The following is an 18,809-nucleotide window of genomic DNA, read 5'->3' on the forward strand; positions in this document are numbered from 1 at the left end:
GAGAGAGAAAAAAAGTAAACACTTTCATCTGAATTATATATTTTTTTTTAGAATTGAAAAAGTGAGAATTTTCTAGCGGGAAAGATATTTTAAACAGTACACCAATTATTATCTTGACATTTTAAGATTGGCATCACTCGGTCAAATCACTTTCTACAAAGCCCTATACAAGAAAGGAAAACGCGCGTTGTATTTGGCTACCGGAGGCGTGGATCACCCGGTAAATTACACCTTTTACGGTATGGACTAGACAAGGGCGATGCCTCGTTAACGAACACCAACACAACAAATCAAATTGAGTGCAATTAAGCGAATGAATCGTTTGAATTACAGGTTACACAGATCAACCGATCAGATTTAATAATGAAGCACGTGATAGTCAATGTCATTTGTGTACAGCCGTCACGTGATAGGTAATTACGTCACACAACGCATTGAGAACTTCAAATCGAACAAGGTTTTTGACCATAGATCTCGAGTAGGCTGTGCAATCTTAACTCGATACAAGTAACTAAAGACATAAGAACGAATAAATCAAAGGTTTTTGATGACAAATACAATATAAATCACAAAATTGCCAGTAGTAGATAATAATAAAAGTTATGCGGGCAAATACTAGCTCCATCTTTCTATCTGTCATTTTTTGTTTTGTTTGATTTGGAGGTTAGAATTCATTTACTTTTGACAGATTAAACTTGAGAGATTAGAGAGTTGTCGCAACGCCAGACCAACTCAATTATTGTTTGATGCAGAAGCAAAAACCAGCCCAAACAGTAAAAACAAATTCATGGAAGTAAATAGAAAGGGTCCAATTATATTTCTTGTCTTTGTCTTGTGCATGCAATTATCAATGTTTTTCTGTCCGTTACTTATTTATCCCTATGGATGGTTTTTCTTTTACCACAGGCTCTTAATCATATTCGTAGTTTGTGATTTTTGACAACAAACTACTCACAGTGCTGAGATTTACGCAAATGTAGACTTGTAGCACAAAAGTTTTCTGCGCAAAATGGTGAAGAGCACTTTAGGCAAGTTAGGGTAGGTTACATCCAATTTTTTTATAGCTAACATACACTGCAGAATCACAGAATTTCAAGTATACAGTATTAATCAAGTGTACTGTATTGAAACCTGAAGTTTCAAATTTACTGGCATTAATATTGTATTCTTGACAGTCTTATGATAAAGCCGTATACTTTACGAATAAATTAAGTAAGCAGTAATCAAGGCGAAAATTATTGGGTAACAAACTTAAATTCCTCGACCTTCCAATCAGAAGTAATAATACAACAAGCGACATTTTAATCCGTGATACCTACTTTGTATCATAAAAACTTGCTTAGTCATCGCCTTCGTATTGTGAGGCCTAGATCGATCCACCAGGGGTATCAAAGACTCCACCATTGTTGCCAACAAATTTTAAATCTTCTAATTTCAATGGGAGGAGTTTGATTTTTCCTGCTAGATTTTACTGATTAGTTTGGATATGGCTTGGCAACGTTGCCTCCATGCGGACCAATCGCGTAGTGGCATAACCACCCTTGTAAGCGCCTAGTAAAAAAGTGTGGCTCCGTAATATACTAATTGGTTGGTGATCAGCTGTGTCTTGATTGCGACGAAACCGCTTGATTAATTTTATTTAGTCGGACATTGCCGGGGCCTGGGTCACAACGCTTTTTCACTAAAATATCGCAAAATCGTGTTTTTTTCTTGGTATTGTGCGCGCTTATCGAAAAAACTGCCCGAAAACCGCAAGCTTTGGTCGGGTGCGTCGTGGGAACGCCATGGCATGCAAATTTTTCACTAAAAACTGGTAAACTTGTGTAGTTTTTCTCGTTCTTGCTAGGATGAGCACCTCGAAAGGATTAACGGAGATCGGACAAGATGGTTTTGCCAGAAGTCGAATGTTGGAAGGTAAATGGATGACTGATAGTAATAATGAATTTGTCAGGTATTTAGGCCAGTTTTTTTTGGTTTTTACTATGGAATTTCGTATGTCGCAACGTAGGCCGAGTTGGTTTTGCGGTTTTGATTGTTTCATGATGCACTGATTTTCACCAAATACATGCAAATTCCAATAGAACGTTCTAGATTCAGGCTTTCGCAAGGGTCTTTCCTTCCTCTCTCATCTGTATCGCCCAAGTATTGATTTTTCAGTAAAGGGTTACGTTTCCATTTACACTCTGAACTACAATTTTAAAATGCTTCTCTATTATTCTAATTTGCTGTTTCAATTTTGCTGCAAACGCGTAAAAGTATGCAACCACTTTCAAGCTGCACTTTTGCTTTTCAATTACCGGTTCACAGGTGTTAACTTGCTTGGGAATCTAATGCTATTTTACATTATCACATATCTGTAGAAGGGGATCCGAATCGGCGTTAATCATTTTAATTGTTTTTGATTTTCTGGTAAAAATAGTAAACTTCTCTCTGGTTTATTCGGTTTAAAGCTCCACACCAACAGAGACTGAATTTTACGTCATGTGTTAGTAGATCACGTGACTGATTTATTAGGAAACCCGATTCATGTCTTGTGACCAACTGTTAAATCAACTCACATTTGCTGGATGGCAACCACTGACAAGCTAGAATTAATCAAGCAATTTCAGAATTGTACGTCTTGAAACTGCATCTAAAAGGAGAGATATTTTCAAGGCCTTCTAGATAGTTTTGTAAACGTCTACCAAAATGACAGTTCTGACAGATATTGTTCGAACTAGGAATGGGTCCTATTAGTCTTAAACACTAGGAATGTGTTGTTGATATTTAGATAATGTTGTAATCACATTAAGGGTCATATTAATAATCATTCCTTGAAACTTAAGTTAGCCATAATACTTGACCCTCATTTATTTTGACACACAATACAAACCTGGAAAGTAATTTAACGACCTGACTGATCATCGTCTCCAATCATTAACCAATATAGAAATCCGTCATTATTTAGCACTTTCCCATCAAACTCTAATCTCCCATAGAACATATTAAGCGTGCAGTCAATGGTATGAACTTTTCAACGTGTTTTACTATCACTTTAAAATCATTATCGAAGAAGCTGGTGCATAAACATATCCGAGTGTTGCTTCCTTCAATCGATTTGAATTGGTCGATAAGAATAGATGACCTGGAAATACTCTTTTTGTTTGAATCGTCATCAACTTACAAGCGAAAGTCTGCGACATGTCACCCAGTGACATGAGCAGTTAACGCGTGGGCAAAAGTAAATAAAAGACTGTCGTGAATACTAGATTTTCCGGTCGAGTAAACGGAAGGAAAACCCGTGTGACTCAAAGCTAGACGTCTTCTTTAACCAACTGTGAACCATATTGGGTTTGGGTGCCGAATTTGCGTACAAATTGACCTAGATTCCTTTAAACTTGAGACCACCGATTATTTTGTCGTTATACCATTTAAAGTTTTGGTAACGGCGTTTTCGGTTCATTTTGAATGCCGTCAACTAAATTAATTTGTCAAAATAGACCATAAAAGATAATACAAAGATTTGTTCAGAAGCTTTTGAGAAACTGATGTAAATCATTCTCATCGCTGCTTTTTTTGACCAATCACAAACTAGATCCACTGCGTGCTGAGAGGATCACGTGACAGTCAAGAACTTTCCTCCGCTATTCTTTGAGATTCTTCAAAAGTATCAATGTGGTACGCGATAGATTGTGAAATGTTTATTTATTATTTTATGCGGTAAAAATATTGCGTAACCGTCTAAATTGGAAACCTCATAAATTCACACGTAACATGTGTAAACAATTCAAAATGTGTTTGCTTTTAGTGTGTGTATTTTATTCGGCGCAAAATTCATTTATAAATGATGACGCCCCTGTAATTGTTTTAATAACAATAATGGGGATTATTAAGTAATTCGTTTTGTTGGCTTTCTTATGTGCCGGCAAATTGGTGTGAAATGATAGTGTCTAGTGCGTTGACCTAGCCGGTATTGAAAGCGCGCGAATTGCCTTCATTTTTACCAGAATTATTAATTTTAACTTTTTGATGAGTTCTCTAATAGTCAAACCAAATTTTGAAAAAAAACAGTACGCTCCTGATACTGGTGAGGGTCGCCGTCTTGCTGCATTACACCTGCATAACTTCGTACCGAACGAATTTTTAATTGCGGTTTATTATGGTTTAATACGGCCGTAATGGAATCGTCAGAATTGTTGTCTAATCATAATCGCGCCCATTACAGTTAGTTCAATTAATACAAACTAAATAATGATCAAAAGTATACAGCGGGATTTTCTGCTCCGGTTTCGCCACGACAGCTGGAACAAAGCGGACAAAACAATCGGCGTGGCCGGTTATAATTGCACGGTAGTGCGTAATTTACTATTATTCACTATCATCAAAATTTCCAAAATTTTTTCATAAATTAATTAACAGAAATGGTCAAATATTGATCAAGATTTCACTTTACATTCAATGGTGTTTATACGAGCGTATTAATAAAAGCGATTAGTAATCGAAATGGTTATAAAATTGAGATTATTAAACGCCAATTAATATAAGAGTTGGTTACAAAAACGTTTATTATCCTTTGAAAACACTTATTGCCAGTTGTATAGGCAACACGGCAAACCGAAATCATAGGCACCCTTGACAATTACAGTGACAGTTAGGTGGATGTCAACTAAATAATATGCGTCTATTTCTCTCTGTTTAATACAAATAAAAAAGAATGGAACTATACTATGAGCGTATTTGGTTGTAACGTTAGAAATCGCGTTTAATATACAACATACGTCACGATCACTTTTTGGGTCTTAATTAGTATTCTAATCATTTTTCCAGTGTATCTCTACACAGAGTGAGCAACGACGATTCATCAGGTCAGTTTTTCAGTTATTGCAAATGAAAAACACAAAATATAATGGTCTTACATGTAAAATTCCTTCACCATCTTAACGAGAATAGTGAGAAGTATCTCCTGACGATGTAGGTTTAGTAGGGATCGCCTTGTATATATTCGATCTGGTATATCACGACCTGCACTGCATAACCAATCGGCAAGCGAAGGAGAAACTATGCGCTCATTATCACATTTTGATTAGATGTTTACGTTCGACAATTTTACCTTTCATCTATGAAATTCATCTTTAGCAAGTACTGTTAATAAGGTCAAAACATGAAAGTAGGGTTAACAACACTGGTAAAACTACAAAAAAATTGGATACGATCAGTTTCTCGACGATGTAAAATTGTTAATTTAAATATCGCAACCTTGCACTAACTTGCTTAATTAATACAGCGTTGCCAGGGTAAAGAAAAAAATGCTACACCCATTGTTGCAAAATCATAATAATTATTACTAAAAAAAAAACTACCTTAATATTAAATACTAGTTACATCAGTTTGACTGACCATAAGCAAATTTTTACTCGCCATTTCTATAATAATAGAAGAAGTGTTCGATGCACGATCCAATTCACCTAATTAAATACAGAAATTTGCTGGCGCAATTAGTACGTGACGGACGAATGGAATTCAGAAGGGCGTCGGCTAATTCGTCCGGTTGTTGCGATTTTCTCACGACTGGAAAAAAATAGAAATCCACATAATGGCGGTTCTTCTTGTTGAAGTGAAATGCGCTAATTACGTTACACACTTTTTTCTAAATTTGCGCTGAAAACAGATTGAATTTAAATCGACGCGAAAGGCTTATGCAACTCCATAACGGTGTGTCAAAGACATATATTTCTTGAAAACACTTGTCTTTGTTTGTAAATCAGTTTCACAAGCCTCGTAGTGTCGAAGACGTTAAACAGCGATTTGTGTGATAACTGTAAATTTATGGGTGAAGGGAAGTTCAGGCAGGTAATAGGGCTGAAAAGGGATGTAAATGACCCTTTCGACTAGACGGTAGCGTGCAAAACTGCGTTTACGCCTCCAAGAGAGGGTAGTTTAGTCACGATTTTGCCAGAAACACTGTTTACCCGTGAAAATTCGATTTACGGTGCAATAAAAGTGTTCAACAATTGTTATGGTCGTAGTTGGCTGTGGTTCTAGCATGAACGTAGGGCCGTTGATAAGTTCGTATATGGTTTGAAATGACAGCTGTCATAATTGTTTGCAACGTTATCTAAGACATACGCTTTTTGTGACAATTGCCATCCATAGGCGACCTGACCATAACAATTGTTAAACACCCGTTATTTAAGCTGTACTTGAGTAAGGATTATGGGATTTTCAAATGAAATTTCTCAACTAACTAACTAGTTAGTTTTAGTGTTTCTCAGAAGCATTATTTTACAATTTCTGTGATGGTGAACGATGGCTGTGCTGTGCATTTTCCTGTCAAGATTTTCAATTTTTTTTTGCTCCAAAAAGGCATATTTAGTAAAAAAAAATCAGCTTTCAGATGGCCGCTTTCAAACTGCTGTTATTTGCGCAAATACTGCACTTGTAAGTCTGATCGATTCAAAGTTTTCATGTAATGAATGAATTTTATCCGAACCGACAACCGATTCGTGATTATCCCTAATAATAAACTTAACCTTTCGGTTAAAATGGGAGCCGGCGCGGCAAGGTGCACGGGGCGTGGACCGTTAAATGCCGAAATGTCAAGAAGTTCCTATTACAAAAGCGATTTCTCACAGCCACTTTTTAAACTGACAACAATATATTACATCAATACAAATCGGATTATGGTGGCTTTTTGTAACCTTTGGTTAATGTCCCAATAGTTTTTTTTTTATCACCGTTTAAATTACCCATAGAAAATCAACTATTATTGTTCACCAATGTACTCGACGAAGATGCAAAACAAACTACTAGATCAGATAGGAACTCATTTGACAGTTGGTCACATGACCTACCGCTTAGCAAACCTTCAGGTTTCACGTGATTTACTGTTTGTTTCACATGGCACGAAAATCGTTGCCTCGCTAGAAATACCTTCTCTCTATTTCCTTATAAATCACCATAAAAGATGCAATTTAATAAGGCAACTAATATGTTTCATAAATTAGCATGAATTGATATTATAAATTTACAACTTCGCATATTCGTTTTCTATTGAAACACCAGAGCAGCAGATCGGAATGTTGAACGCAGTTTTTGAGTTAGATAAAGTAAAAGCAACCTGAACAGTCAGAAATCTTGGTGGGGTGATAATTTATTGCATTTATAGGACTAGTAACTACCAGTAATCACTCAAAGTTAAAAATAAAATTATAATTACAAATCTGTTCATATTTAAGACTGCATTAAATAGATATCGTGTTCCATTTACCTTAATTTTATTATAATAACGCCATACTTACTGAATTTCCCACATTTATTAATATTATTTACTTTTTCGCGTCGTTTATTTTAATAATAATATTAATAAGAACAGAGGTACGGTGTAGATGAGAATATGGACAGGTCTTTCGCCATTGTTCCGTTGCCCTCAAAATCGACCATTAATTGCTTTAGAAAATCAATTGTTGGTAAAGAAACTGTTATTGAAATGTTTTTTTTTTTAACAACTTTGAACTAAGAAGAAAAAATGGTTATTAACTTAATAAGAAACTGATTAGTTTTCTCAAAGCCTAAAAAACACACACAAACAACAATTTGCACTGTGACATTTGACGGCTGTCGGACGTCAAAAAAGTGGTAACAGGGTTGCCACGTTTTTTCACACTCAATAGTTTTGGTTTACACATCTGTCACAACTAATCATATAATTCCAAAGTAATTTGTTGGATTTGGTTTCGATCCATCTGGTTTTTCGATATCAATTCTTTCCCTCAACAATAATAATAATTCGTTTCGACTGCCTATCTATTAACCAATGGCACGACTTTGGCTTGCGGCCGGCTTTGTGTGGTTCCGCTCAATTTAGGATACTATTCTACCGGGTACCGGAGACTTATCAGTCCATCATTACCGAGCAAAATTCCTTTTAATTTCCAGTTTTAATTTCGCTATCGAAACTTCGAAATCTTTCAGCCTTTTGTTTTCGGTTTTAGGCGGTTGTGTTGCTCTTGCATAATCCACGATCACATAATGAGAAAATATGATTTTCTGCCGGAATTGCAAGCTAAAAAATAGTTGATTTTGCCGAAAGCACTTTGCAACAGTTTCGTTCGCCAAATTCACAGTTTGCGTGACTTGGACAATAAGTAACCATTGCAAAAATAGTTTGTTTTGTCACGAATTGTTCCTAATATTTGCTTTCAAAGTATACAGTATATTTGCGTAAATCTCAACCCAGTGGGTCTAGTTTGTGAACTGTATAGTTAACAAACAATAAAAAGCTAAAACAGGGACGGATGCAGCCATACCATTCTGGAAAAAAATGTCGTCTAGCCATCACAAAGAAAAATGAACGTAAACCCTACTACCAAGGCGGTACTTCTTGTGCTTTTACCTTTACGACCGGTGCAAGCTTATGCACAGTCGCACGCAAAGGTACCACCGGACTGGTATCAGGTGGCACCCCGTAGTACGGTACCGCATTTTTCGAACCGTTCATAGCATCGTCGGTGCTGGTTCAGTTGATTCGTTTGTTTTATGCGGAGACGATGTTCAACAACAGCTGACATCAGTCATTATGTCGAGTACTTCTTCAGAGTGATCCGCGCTTCACGATTACATTGCGTGTGGTACCGATCGACGGTTTTGATTAGAAACTGTTTCGTCTCTTTTTCCTTGTTTTGATGGGTTTTGATCGCTCGTTCGGGCCATCACCATGAGCGACAGTTACGAGTACCCTTCCGGGTCCGAGTCTTGTGTGAATTCCACCTTAAATTCCTTGGATTTTTGGGATTATACCATCGAATTGGAATGTTTACGACAACCTTCAGGTATTTGGATTTTTCCATGTAGCCAGTTCATAATTATTCCAAGTTTACTTATCACGTTTTAGTTTTAAAGCGTGAAAAGTATGTAATTGCGTATATCACAAAATTCGACAAATTTTCGCGCAATAGGGGCCCACACTTGTGGCACAGTTGACTACTATCCTTAAGTTAATTTCAGTTTCACTAGTTTTTGGTACAGTTGGCTAGTGTTTATTGAAAATTGTTCGAAAATTTGCTTCTCAACTTGGAGAAAATACAAGAAATATTATCACCAGTTAAAAGCTGTAGTATTGGTAAAATTAAATTTTCAGTTATAAATATTTCAGTTTTATCAGCAGAGTCTAGAGTTTAGGCACAATTGACTGGTGTTCTTCTTAGATTTATGTTTCTGAATTTTCACAATTAAAGGAGATAATAATCACTAAACGCTCAAAACGAAAAGTTTCTAAGTGATTGATATTTTTCAACAAACATTTGACAGTAATCACATGACTGGATTAATTATATAATTGAATGTCACGTGACTAAACCACACAAGTCAAAACTTTCATCAAGTCAACTGGGTTCATTCGATTTACAAAAGTTGAGAATGCACGTGGTAGTCGTTGTCATTTGTGTACAGCTATCACATGATAGATACACACAACACATCCTTGAAATCGAAGGTTTGGGTCTATGACAGGATTGATGACAGATATACTATTCTACTTCATATTTTTCGTTGGTTTTAGTGTTTTATAGTGATCTCGTTCTCCCTTGTTGCTATTTTTCTCATTTTCTATTATTATTATGGTACTTTCAAGTAAACGCATCATTCCGAAACGCTCCAAGGTAAATTAAGCGCATCGCAATCTCATCTTTCCTCGGACGTTAATTCGACCTTTTGTTATTAGAGCAAAAAAAAATAGAAAGTAAATTCGGTCTAATGATGCTTGACATTCGCACAGGAACGTGTACACTTGTAAATTGGCTGGAAAGGCGAAAATGCGCGAAAAGAAGAACACGCAAATCCGTACGGCTAATCAGCCTGAAATTTGTCTTTTTTCACTTTTTCGCGCTAAGAACTTTTTCAACGATTAATTGAAAGATTTTAGTGTTTATAGTTTTAGTTTAGACATCCGTTTTATTATGTCAATTTGTGCGCTTTCCTGGCGCAATTAACTGAAATTCATCTGTCGACGGCTCAAATAAACTGTGACCGCAACGCACAATTATTAATTACTTAATAGTTATTCTATAACGTATCATTACACATTAATTTAATATTGAATGGAAAGTTTTGTTTGACAGAGCGACATAAAAACTTTGAGGAAACGTTTAACTAATAAGAGGTGTGTAGTGAAAATGTCTCGATTCAGTCCGGAAAGTGGTAATGAAGCTATCAGAAAGCTTTATTATAATAATTGATGGTCACATGACCTTTTTATCAAAAAGCCCGTTTAGTGTCTCGTGACCTATTGGCGTTTCAAGGTAAGAGAGCCTCCCTCTGGTGGTCAGTTTTGAAAACAGTTTCCGGCATTCCAGCTGTCATTTCTCCCTTTGTTTACAAATTGATTTTAGTTAGGAATTTAGCACTGGATTTCATAAATATGAAGTGACGGTGTCATATTGTCACGTTTAGGGGTCGTAGTGAGGGATGGTAGAGAAACAACTCAGGTCACAGGTAAGCCTGGTTTATTATAAAAATAATGTAAACCAAACACCTAAGAGGAGTTATTCTTACCCCCAGAATAGAAGGTCACTAATGGCGTAATCACCGTCGTATGCATGAAAGTTCGGGGAGGGTGAGTCTAGTTTTAGCCCTTCAGCTACACCGTAATGGTGCATCTTTTATCCTCGTCAGCGACCTCATTAGGCTAACCTGACTAACTATGCTGGTTACTGGGTGTGCACCGTAACTACTAACACGAGTGTGACAATATTATTTATAATGTTAGGTTAGGAACGGGTTGCCCGATTTTCAACTGGCGCTGCGATCTTAACTTGAAACGCCAATTGTTAGATGCCACAAAAATCACAGCACTCTATTCGTAGTTTGTGAGATTTGGCATAAATCATAGTCGGCTGCAAGCTAAAAGTTTTCAGTGCTTAGTCACGTGACTTAATACTTGGAGGACAACCCTCATTAAGGATGCAACTTAAGATGGTCTTTAAGGATTCGCGGAATTAAACACGTTTCAAGAAACCGCGAGATGTAAAATAGTTATGTCAGAGAAGCGTTGCGTAATTGTGTGTTTTAGCCTTTAGAACCGCTTAAAATGACCTGGTTTTGTTAATACGGCATGTTAATAAACAGTGTGTGTATCTATGCACTAATTATTTACATTTACATCGGTAATTCCAATTAAAAGAAGACACTTACAAAACTCGAAAAGACACAGACATTTTATCATTTTTTTTTCATGTTTATATTCATTATGCCTAATGACAAACGTCAGTTCGTCTGCCTTGTTTTTTTTAACGTTAAAAGTTGCCTTGAAGAAAAACACGGCCTACGTGTGTTTCATAGAAAGGAATTGAACTTGTGCGCACGAAACTCTCGTTAAATCATGAATATTCCCACAATTTAATAATATTATAATATGGGGGCAATTAATGTCGTTAAGTTTTTACCAGGGGCGTAGCCCGCCTCGCTCCTTCTTAATTTCCGCTTCACAAGCGTCAAAATGCCAATCACGTGTGTAATGTATTTCGTCTATTTACCTTTATAATTATTATTAGTATATTTGTGGGTCAGCAGCAACTATTTGACAGGCATTTTATTAATTTTTTTTTGTGAAACGCCACTGTTGCAAACAAATAAAATGTGTGTAATTATCGCGCTACTGATATAACTATATCTAACCGGGTAAAAGTTCAAAGTCGCCTAGTTAACAGGTAATTACTATATCATGTTATTAAAGGTGAATACAGTGTGGTACAAGTAGCATACAACGTAACTCTTCTACTTGAACCACTTATGATTTTTGAACGTTTGAAATGTCAAAACAATGGCCAAAATGTCACTCTGGTCTCAGTTATGGTAAGTTCGTAGTTTGTTCAAAAAAGAAGCAAGCACAAAGCTGCTTTTTTGACCAATCACAAACTACTCACTATTCTGAGATTTATGGCAAATGCTTCACATGTAAGCCAAGCATAAGATTCACTGGGAAATTTTTCTGCCCAATCTGGTGAAGGCACCTTTAATACAACTTACGGTTAGGTTACATGGCATAATCCGAATTAAAAAAAAGTTGCTATTTTGATGTTTATTGTAAAATTTTCATTTTTTCAAATCTGATGCTAAGTGTGCAACAGTGGTTAGTTTGTGATTGGTCAAACAACCAGCATGTACGCATATAATGCACATGTGGACTTACCAGGAAATTTTTGACGTTATTGTCCTCTAGTCAATCGAATTGCTACCACAATAAGCCTGTTCCTACAATTTTAATTTAATTCCTAGCAGGTGCAACACCCGTTACATTATATTGCATTCTTTATGGCAGGAGGTAAACGTTGGCCGCGGGTTAATCAGATTTTATTGTAGACGTATTAAGTTGGTAATATAATGGACTTTTTTTTATACCTGAAGTGTAAGTTAACTAACTTTATTCTGGTGTTATCTTTAGCCTTTGAGGTTAATTACTCCGTAAAGATTAACTAAACAGGAAAAATCTTACCAGATACTTAGCTAAATGGTTGTAGTGTAGTTATTATGGTAATTGAATTTATGTTTTAATGCTACATTAACTACGAAACGTGTGCCTATAGTATAACGGTTTAGATGGGCATTTTTTTACAAAAATATCAAGTACCGTGCTATTGATGAACCGTACAACAAAACAAGCAGCAAATGTGAGAATTCTTGTAATTAATTTGTTTTTCTTTGCAGATCTTCACTTAGCCGCCGAACTAGGCAAAACCTTACTGGAACGTAATAGGGAATTGGAATCGTTGCTCAAAGAACGACAAACCACCATAGAAGATCAGAAATTGGAAATAGAGGTGAGGTATTTAATTGCATACTGGATGGGGTTGAAACTAGGTTGTTTCCACAGTACTTAACCAAACAGACTGTCGCCCTAAAAGAAGTAAACGACTCACGACTACGGATTTACGAACAACTAGAAGTTAGCATTCAAGATTTGGAACGAACGAATCATCGACTACAATGTGAAAACAGTGCAGAACGCAAACACGTTAAAAGTCTCAATGTCACCATTGAACAGCTGGAAGCCAAGAATGAAGAGCTACAGAGCGTCATCGATGATCTTAGGTTTGTTAATCCACCAAAATACTAAGTCGATCATCAGTCAATTATAATTTTTTAGGTTGCAAATTGACGTACTTAAAAAGAAGACGAGTCGAAGCAGTGACGTAGGAACGAGCAGGAGTAACACTCAAAAAGAGGTGGTGACGTTACGTTCTGCTGTGGTTCATGATGCTGACGGAAACAATCAAACTTCTCCAGTCTCCAGTCGACTACATGGAAGTCAGGTAGTGGATTTGCTTTCAATTTGATTAGCAGGTTCAACCTGAATGTTCACGTAGATTACTTCCGAGTCTTCACCGTCGTCAAACGCCTCAAAATCTCCCAATTCTTCTCAAACGCTCGACAACGAACATGTTTCATCGGTTGATGAGACTGATAATAGTATGGAGGAGATTGCTCAACTCATGGCTCAACTCAGGTAAGTGATTTACGCTAATCAACGAAAAAAACTCGAAACCAATTTTATTATTATAGGGAAACAAGAGCGCAGTGTAGCAAACACGAGAGGATAATCGCCGAACTAGAGGATCAACTTTCCACAATGGTGAAACAGAATCAAACGTTGGAGAATCAAGTGATACAACTGAGTCACAGAGGAGACGACTTGAACATGAAAAGCATGCACGAGGAACTCAACACTTTGGACGAAGTTCGGTAAGTCATCTTTTCCTAAACCAAATAACTTATTGGTACAATAATATGTAAGGACATTCAAAATTTCACACTTTTATAATGGAAATTAAGCAATTTACATATTTATTTAGTCGGGTTAATTATACAAATGGTCTGCCGACGGCAAACGATGACTCAGGCAAGTAAAGGATGCCAAAGTGGGAAACTAGCAACAAAAATGCATGGTTGTTCGCTTACAATAATTGAGTTCGACACCGCGAATATTGGTTATTGTTGCTCGTTGACACCTCCTTAGCAAACAGTTTACAATGACCCCAACTCGATTGGTTGCAGATTAATGCAAGTCAGCTTGAACGATTGTTCATCGGATAATCTTATGAGAAAAGTGGGATATGTTTTGAAAAAATGTGTTGCATTCTCTGGCAATCATACAACCACGTCACGTGTATTTTGTTTTAATAAGGACAACAAATTACGTTTCTTCTACAACTCCAAATGATTGCAAGTAGAGGTACAACAAGAAAAAATCAAATTTGCCTTGAATACTGTTATCTGATCAATTCCTATACAACCCAGAGCCAAAAATGACGTAAGATCAATGATAAAACAAGTAATCCTGGATAGTTCGAACCAATTTAATTAAAGCCAAAATTCATTTTGTTTAATAATCACACAAATAACTAATGCTACTACTGTTGTTACATGACTTGAATATAACTTAACTCTGATTTTCCATCATCAGACAAGGCCAAGTGTGTAGCAAATGCCTGCGCACCGTGGATCAGTCTTCTGAACTAGGTTTGGCTGAGGACGACGACGATCAGAGCATGCTGGAGGCGCTCAACGCCACCCAACACCGCGCCTCCTTCTCCATGAACGTACAGGTGAGCCACATGCTTGTCAGGCACCTGGGGTTTCTAAGTTTGTCGGAATGCTTCCTATAATCTATCATTTTTTTTTTTTTAGTTCTCTTTTTATTTTCTCGTTCTAGTTTTGTCTAGTTTCTGAATACACGTCACCGCAAGGCAGTTTGATATTTTGTTTGTACCACCCAAGCTTGCTGTGACGTTTGCATGTTGTTTTTTTTTTTTTTTGACAGATGCATGATGTTTTAGTTTTGTTAAGGTTATACGGTTGTGATTTCGTTCGTTTAGGGCTTGAAACGGCATTAGGGTTAGATTGGATTTTTGTTATTTGTTATAAAAGTCAAATTTTAACGTTTTATAATGAATTTGTTTGTTGTTTTTTGATGTTTGACAGATAAATCCATACTGGTTCGAAAAACGAGTATTAATTTATTTTTATAAAATTATTTAATGGAAAGACAATAAAACGTTTTATAAGGTGAAAATCCAATTTATCCCTATTAGATAAAGTAGATTCTGAGCCAGAAACCTCTTATCAAAATTGCTTTCGAGGTTTTTTGGTTACATTTTGGAAACACACGAAACCAGTCGCAATCAGTCCGTTTTAGCTGCTGTTGTTTGTTTTCCTTCCTCTAGAAACTTAACAACCTGGAGGAGCCCCTTCTTCGAGGGGCTTTGTCCGTATGCAGGATAGCACCGGCTTCAAGCTTTTTCTCGTTCCTAGTTGACTTATGCCTGTTTGTCAAAAACGAAAATTTCCTTCCCATCTACGGTCCGTTCAGGTGCAGTTTCATCCTGCTATATTATTGCCTCAGGCATAAGTTACACTAGACATGAGCTAAAAGGTACGTTTTCCAAATTGTTTCGTCACGCTATAATATTCTGGTTTCTGTGGTATAACTATCGTATATGCATATTGCAGTAATGGTATACTCTCTGTCCCAGGAGAAGTGAATTTTAGATTAGTTTTTAAAAATTTTCTATCTTTGTCGAATCGGACATCCAACGAGGTAAAAATTTCAGACCTGTAACTTGAGGCGTTCCTGTGATATTCAAGAAAAACTAGAGTCAACTTTGACGACCTCTAGCAACCAAAGGGTGCAACTTAGAAACTCTGGAAATTTTGACTGTTTTTAGGGCGTGTGACATTTTGACAAATGACACTTCACGTCACATTTCTACCGTTAATCTAAAGATATCTAGTCAAAGACAATTTTTCAAAGTCAAACGGTGCGCTGCACAGAAAAATGACATATTTGTCAGTTTGTCTCGTGACACCGGTTTTATTTTTAAATACGTTGATCAGATAACACATCGTCAAATTACGAACATTTAAAAGTTTCTAAAACATACGTTAACAACAAACGAATTTCTATCTCGCTCAGTTCACATGTAATAGAAAATAAACGACAATTATTACATCACTGTCACACTAGACCTGGGACGGACTTTATAAGATTGGAGAAGAACACTCTGTACATATGCCTATACAATGTTTTAGTTTTATTTTTGGTGTGCATTTAAGTGCTCTAGTCTAATCGCTAAGATTATTCAAATTACTTGGTTTTTGGTCACTCACCTTGAAGCTTGCAATATGTAAATATATTGTTTTTTACTAAACCATCCCTGTTTTTTGCTGTGATTGTATAAATAAAATGAGAATCTGTTTATATGACACTGTTTATTTTAACTGTCTATGGAACGAACAGAGTCATATTCGCTCTGTTCACTCCATAGAGCGTCAAAACGAAAGTGGTCTTTATTTTAGGAAAAGTCTACATTCCAAAGTTTTTTTTTGTGCATAATATATTTAATTTTCAGGTTGGTAATAAAATAATTTATTGTATTTAAGAGTTTTATTTTTAATTCCACTGTTCTCACCAAACTGTATTTAATTGCTTTATCACTTTTGCCACTATTTTAGTTGCTTATACAAACAGCTTAGTAATAGTAAAGAGTGGACCCATTATATGTTGCAATTTAAACTAAGGTGTTATTATTGATGCTCTGTTAACTTGAACGTCATGACGGAATAATCGTTTATCACATGAATAAAAATAAGTAATAAAATATAAATTTTTTCTGGTTTGTGACATTATAGATGGCCCACCCTTTATAATACTGCAAGCTTAAAATTGTAAGCTTATTATAATAACAGTTTCTTGCTTGCTATACTCTTGATGAACGGTTTTACGTTTAAGTATTAGTAGTTGAACTTCCCAATCTCACATTACTAAAGTTCTTACTTAAAAATTTTGCTGAATATACACAGGTACTGGTAGTTAATTTCAAAGTAATTGGCAAGGGAATTTAAGTTAAATTTTGTTTTTTTCTAGGATCATGCCGATAATCAATCTTCACCGTTGACCAATCGAGAGCACGCCAATCCCTACAAAGTTTTGGTCGAAAAGTATGAGGCTCTCGTCGAAGTGCATCGAGGCAATTTGACCGGCAAATCGTCTAAATCGGACAATCACTGTCTTTCGCTCCAAGAGGAAATGCAAATGTCTGGAGAGTTTGCCTCGAGTACGAAGGACACGGACGAGGAGAGTGGCCACGGTGGCAGCCTAAACGCCAAACAGCACAAGCAAACTAGAAAAACGTTTTCGACTCCGACTGACTTCTCCGAAGCTGAAACCAGCTCGTCTGGGTTCGCAGATGAAACGAGCAACAAGGGAACACAAACTGAAGGACGAGTCGGTTCGTTCTTGTGCACCATCGCAGACGGCGAGGATTGCAAGTTTAGCATCTACGACGACGCTAGTCCGTTTGATTCGAGGTTCCGGGATCGGCCCGAGTATCGAGATTTGTTCAAGGAGATCTTCAGGGTGCTGAAGAAGGCAGCTGAGAATAAGGCCGAGGGCGAGGAGCTGCCGTTGTTGGATGACAACTCAAAGACCGTCCCGCCCACAGTGCCTCCGGCAACTCCAATGAACGATCAATTGCCCGAGTTTCCTGATGATGATACCCAGAGCATCATGTCCTCGACCATGTCGGAATTGTCAACCCAAAACGAGACCACCACTATCGTGGAGAACATCATCCAGGCGCAAAACCAACCGATACCTGAAGCGGAACTGTCATCAGGAACTGCCGATAGCAAGCCAGACTGCGTGCTAAGACCTTTGGTACGTCAGCCCTTGGAGTATTTGTCGGTGGAGGTGCGGAAACGATCATCTTCGAGGCGCAAAAACAAGTACACGGAACGATCGGACTCGCCAGTCACTCACATCATTGGCAGTCCAAAAATTACTTATTCGAGTCGACCTAATTCTGGAAAGAAGCGAAAGGACGTACGACCCAATGTTCCTGGAGATGAGAACGCGTGGAATGGAAATACGCTGCAGTTTTGGGCTACTAATCGAAATGCGCCATCTCCTACGCCTAGTCAAAGTAGCGGAAAGGGCTATTTTGAGTTTAAGCCCAGTTCCGCTTCCCATGACCTACACAAACTGAAAAAACTGGACATGTCTTATGCCGAAGTATTGAGAAATGCCGATACTAAAAAGCGGGAGTTGTACAGACAAAGAAAGAAGTAACTTTTAACTCTTCAATGCATTTTTTTGTTTATATTCACTATTTAACCACTCTGTCTGATGTAAATAATAATATTATTGTCTTGTGGTATAAACTATACTTGTGTTTGTTGGGTTTGATTTTTTTTTGTTTTAAGACATATTTTAATGAGTTAGACCTGTTATGTGCCAATCGTCCAGTTTAGTAGCTGTGCAAACTGTATTGTATAGGTAATATTATTAACTTTTAAGATTTAGCTAGACTGCCATGTGTAAGGTTTTTGTAACTAACAAGTTTGGGCCTACATTTTTCTTTCACTAGGTTAAGCTCATTTAAACGGAAAATATCAAATATTTGATCTTCTACTTGATAAGAGAAATTAGCTGGTATTGAAAAACATTTTTACAAGTGACCGCGGTTATTGTCCGCTGTTTTTACGTTACAAACTTACGCTATTCTGGATATATAAAATAGTTAACAGTTAAGGACATACTCAATAATACAAGATAATTATTGTTGTGACATTGGCGCTTTTTGTATCATTTTATCTGAAGTATGTTTGTGATTAAATTATTATTTTACAGAAAAATATTTGGCTGGTTGTTTATTTTCCTCCATAGACAACAAAGCGTGTAGCTCCCTTATTTGAGGATGTTACAGCAAAAGTGTAAATTAGAAAGTTGTAGGAAATTTCACACTCTATAAGATTTTAGATTTTTGTCTTAGCTTTAAAAA

The 18,809-nt window shown here is 36.7% G+C and overlaps 1 protein-coding gene and 1 long non-coding RNA gene across 6 annotated transcripts in view; one reads left to right on the forward strand and one right to left on the reverse strand.

Annotated features, from left to right (window-relative positions):
* LOC145728127 (uncharacterized) overlaps positions 1–18,665 on the forward strand; it is a 33,288-nt gene extending 14,623 nt beyond the window's left edge. For 2 of the 5 annotated variants that reach the window (XM_081978145.1, XM_081978147.1), the window contains 7 exons: positions 12,679–12,791; positions 12,845–13,062; positions 13,118–13,283; positions 13,338–13,477; positions 13,534–13,713; positions 14,435–14,576; positions 16,895–18,665. In XM_081978145.1, the coding sequence (XP_081834271.1) occupies positions 12,679–12,791; positions 12,845–13,062; positions 13,118–13,283; positions 13,338–13,477; positions 13,534–13,713; positions 14,435–14,576; positions 16,895–18,097 (2,162 nt within the window). In that variant the 3' untranslated portion in view covers positions 18,098–18,665. Of the gene's footprint in view, positions 1–1,597; positions 1,915–8,396; positions 8,808–11,679; positions 11,827–12,678; positions 12,792–12,844; positions 13,063–13,117; positions 13,284–13,337; positions 13,478–13,533; positions 13,714–14,434; positions 14,577–16,894 lie in introns of those variants that run through there. The other 3 variants (XM_081978146.1, XM_081978144.1, XM_081978148.1) reach the window with 3 other exon arrangements.
* On the reverse strand, positions 5,299–7,565 carry LOC145728688 (uncharacterized). The gene is made up of 2 exons (XR_014178142.1): positions 7,278–7,565; positions 5,299–5,547 (listed from the first exon to the last, which is right to left on the reverse strand). It is a non-coding gene; the product is annotated as an uncharacterized LOC145728688 (long non-coding RNA).
* Positions 18,666–18,809: the final 144 nt, after the last annotated feature.

This window comes from Ips typographus, linkage group LG4, assembly GCF_016097725.1.
Source record: "Ips typographus isolate SLU linkage group LG4, UJ_Ityp_2.0, whole genome shotgun sequence".
In the NCBI taxonomy this organism is placed as follows: domain Eukaryota; kingdom Metazoa; phylum Arthropoda; class Insecta; order Coleoptera; family Curculionidae; genus Ips; species Ips typographus.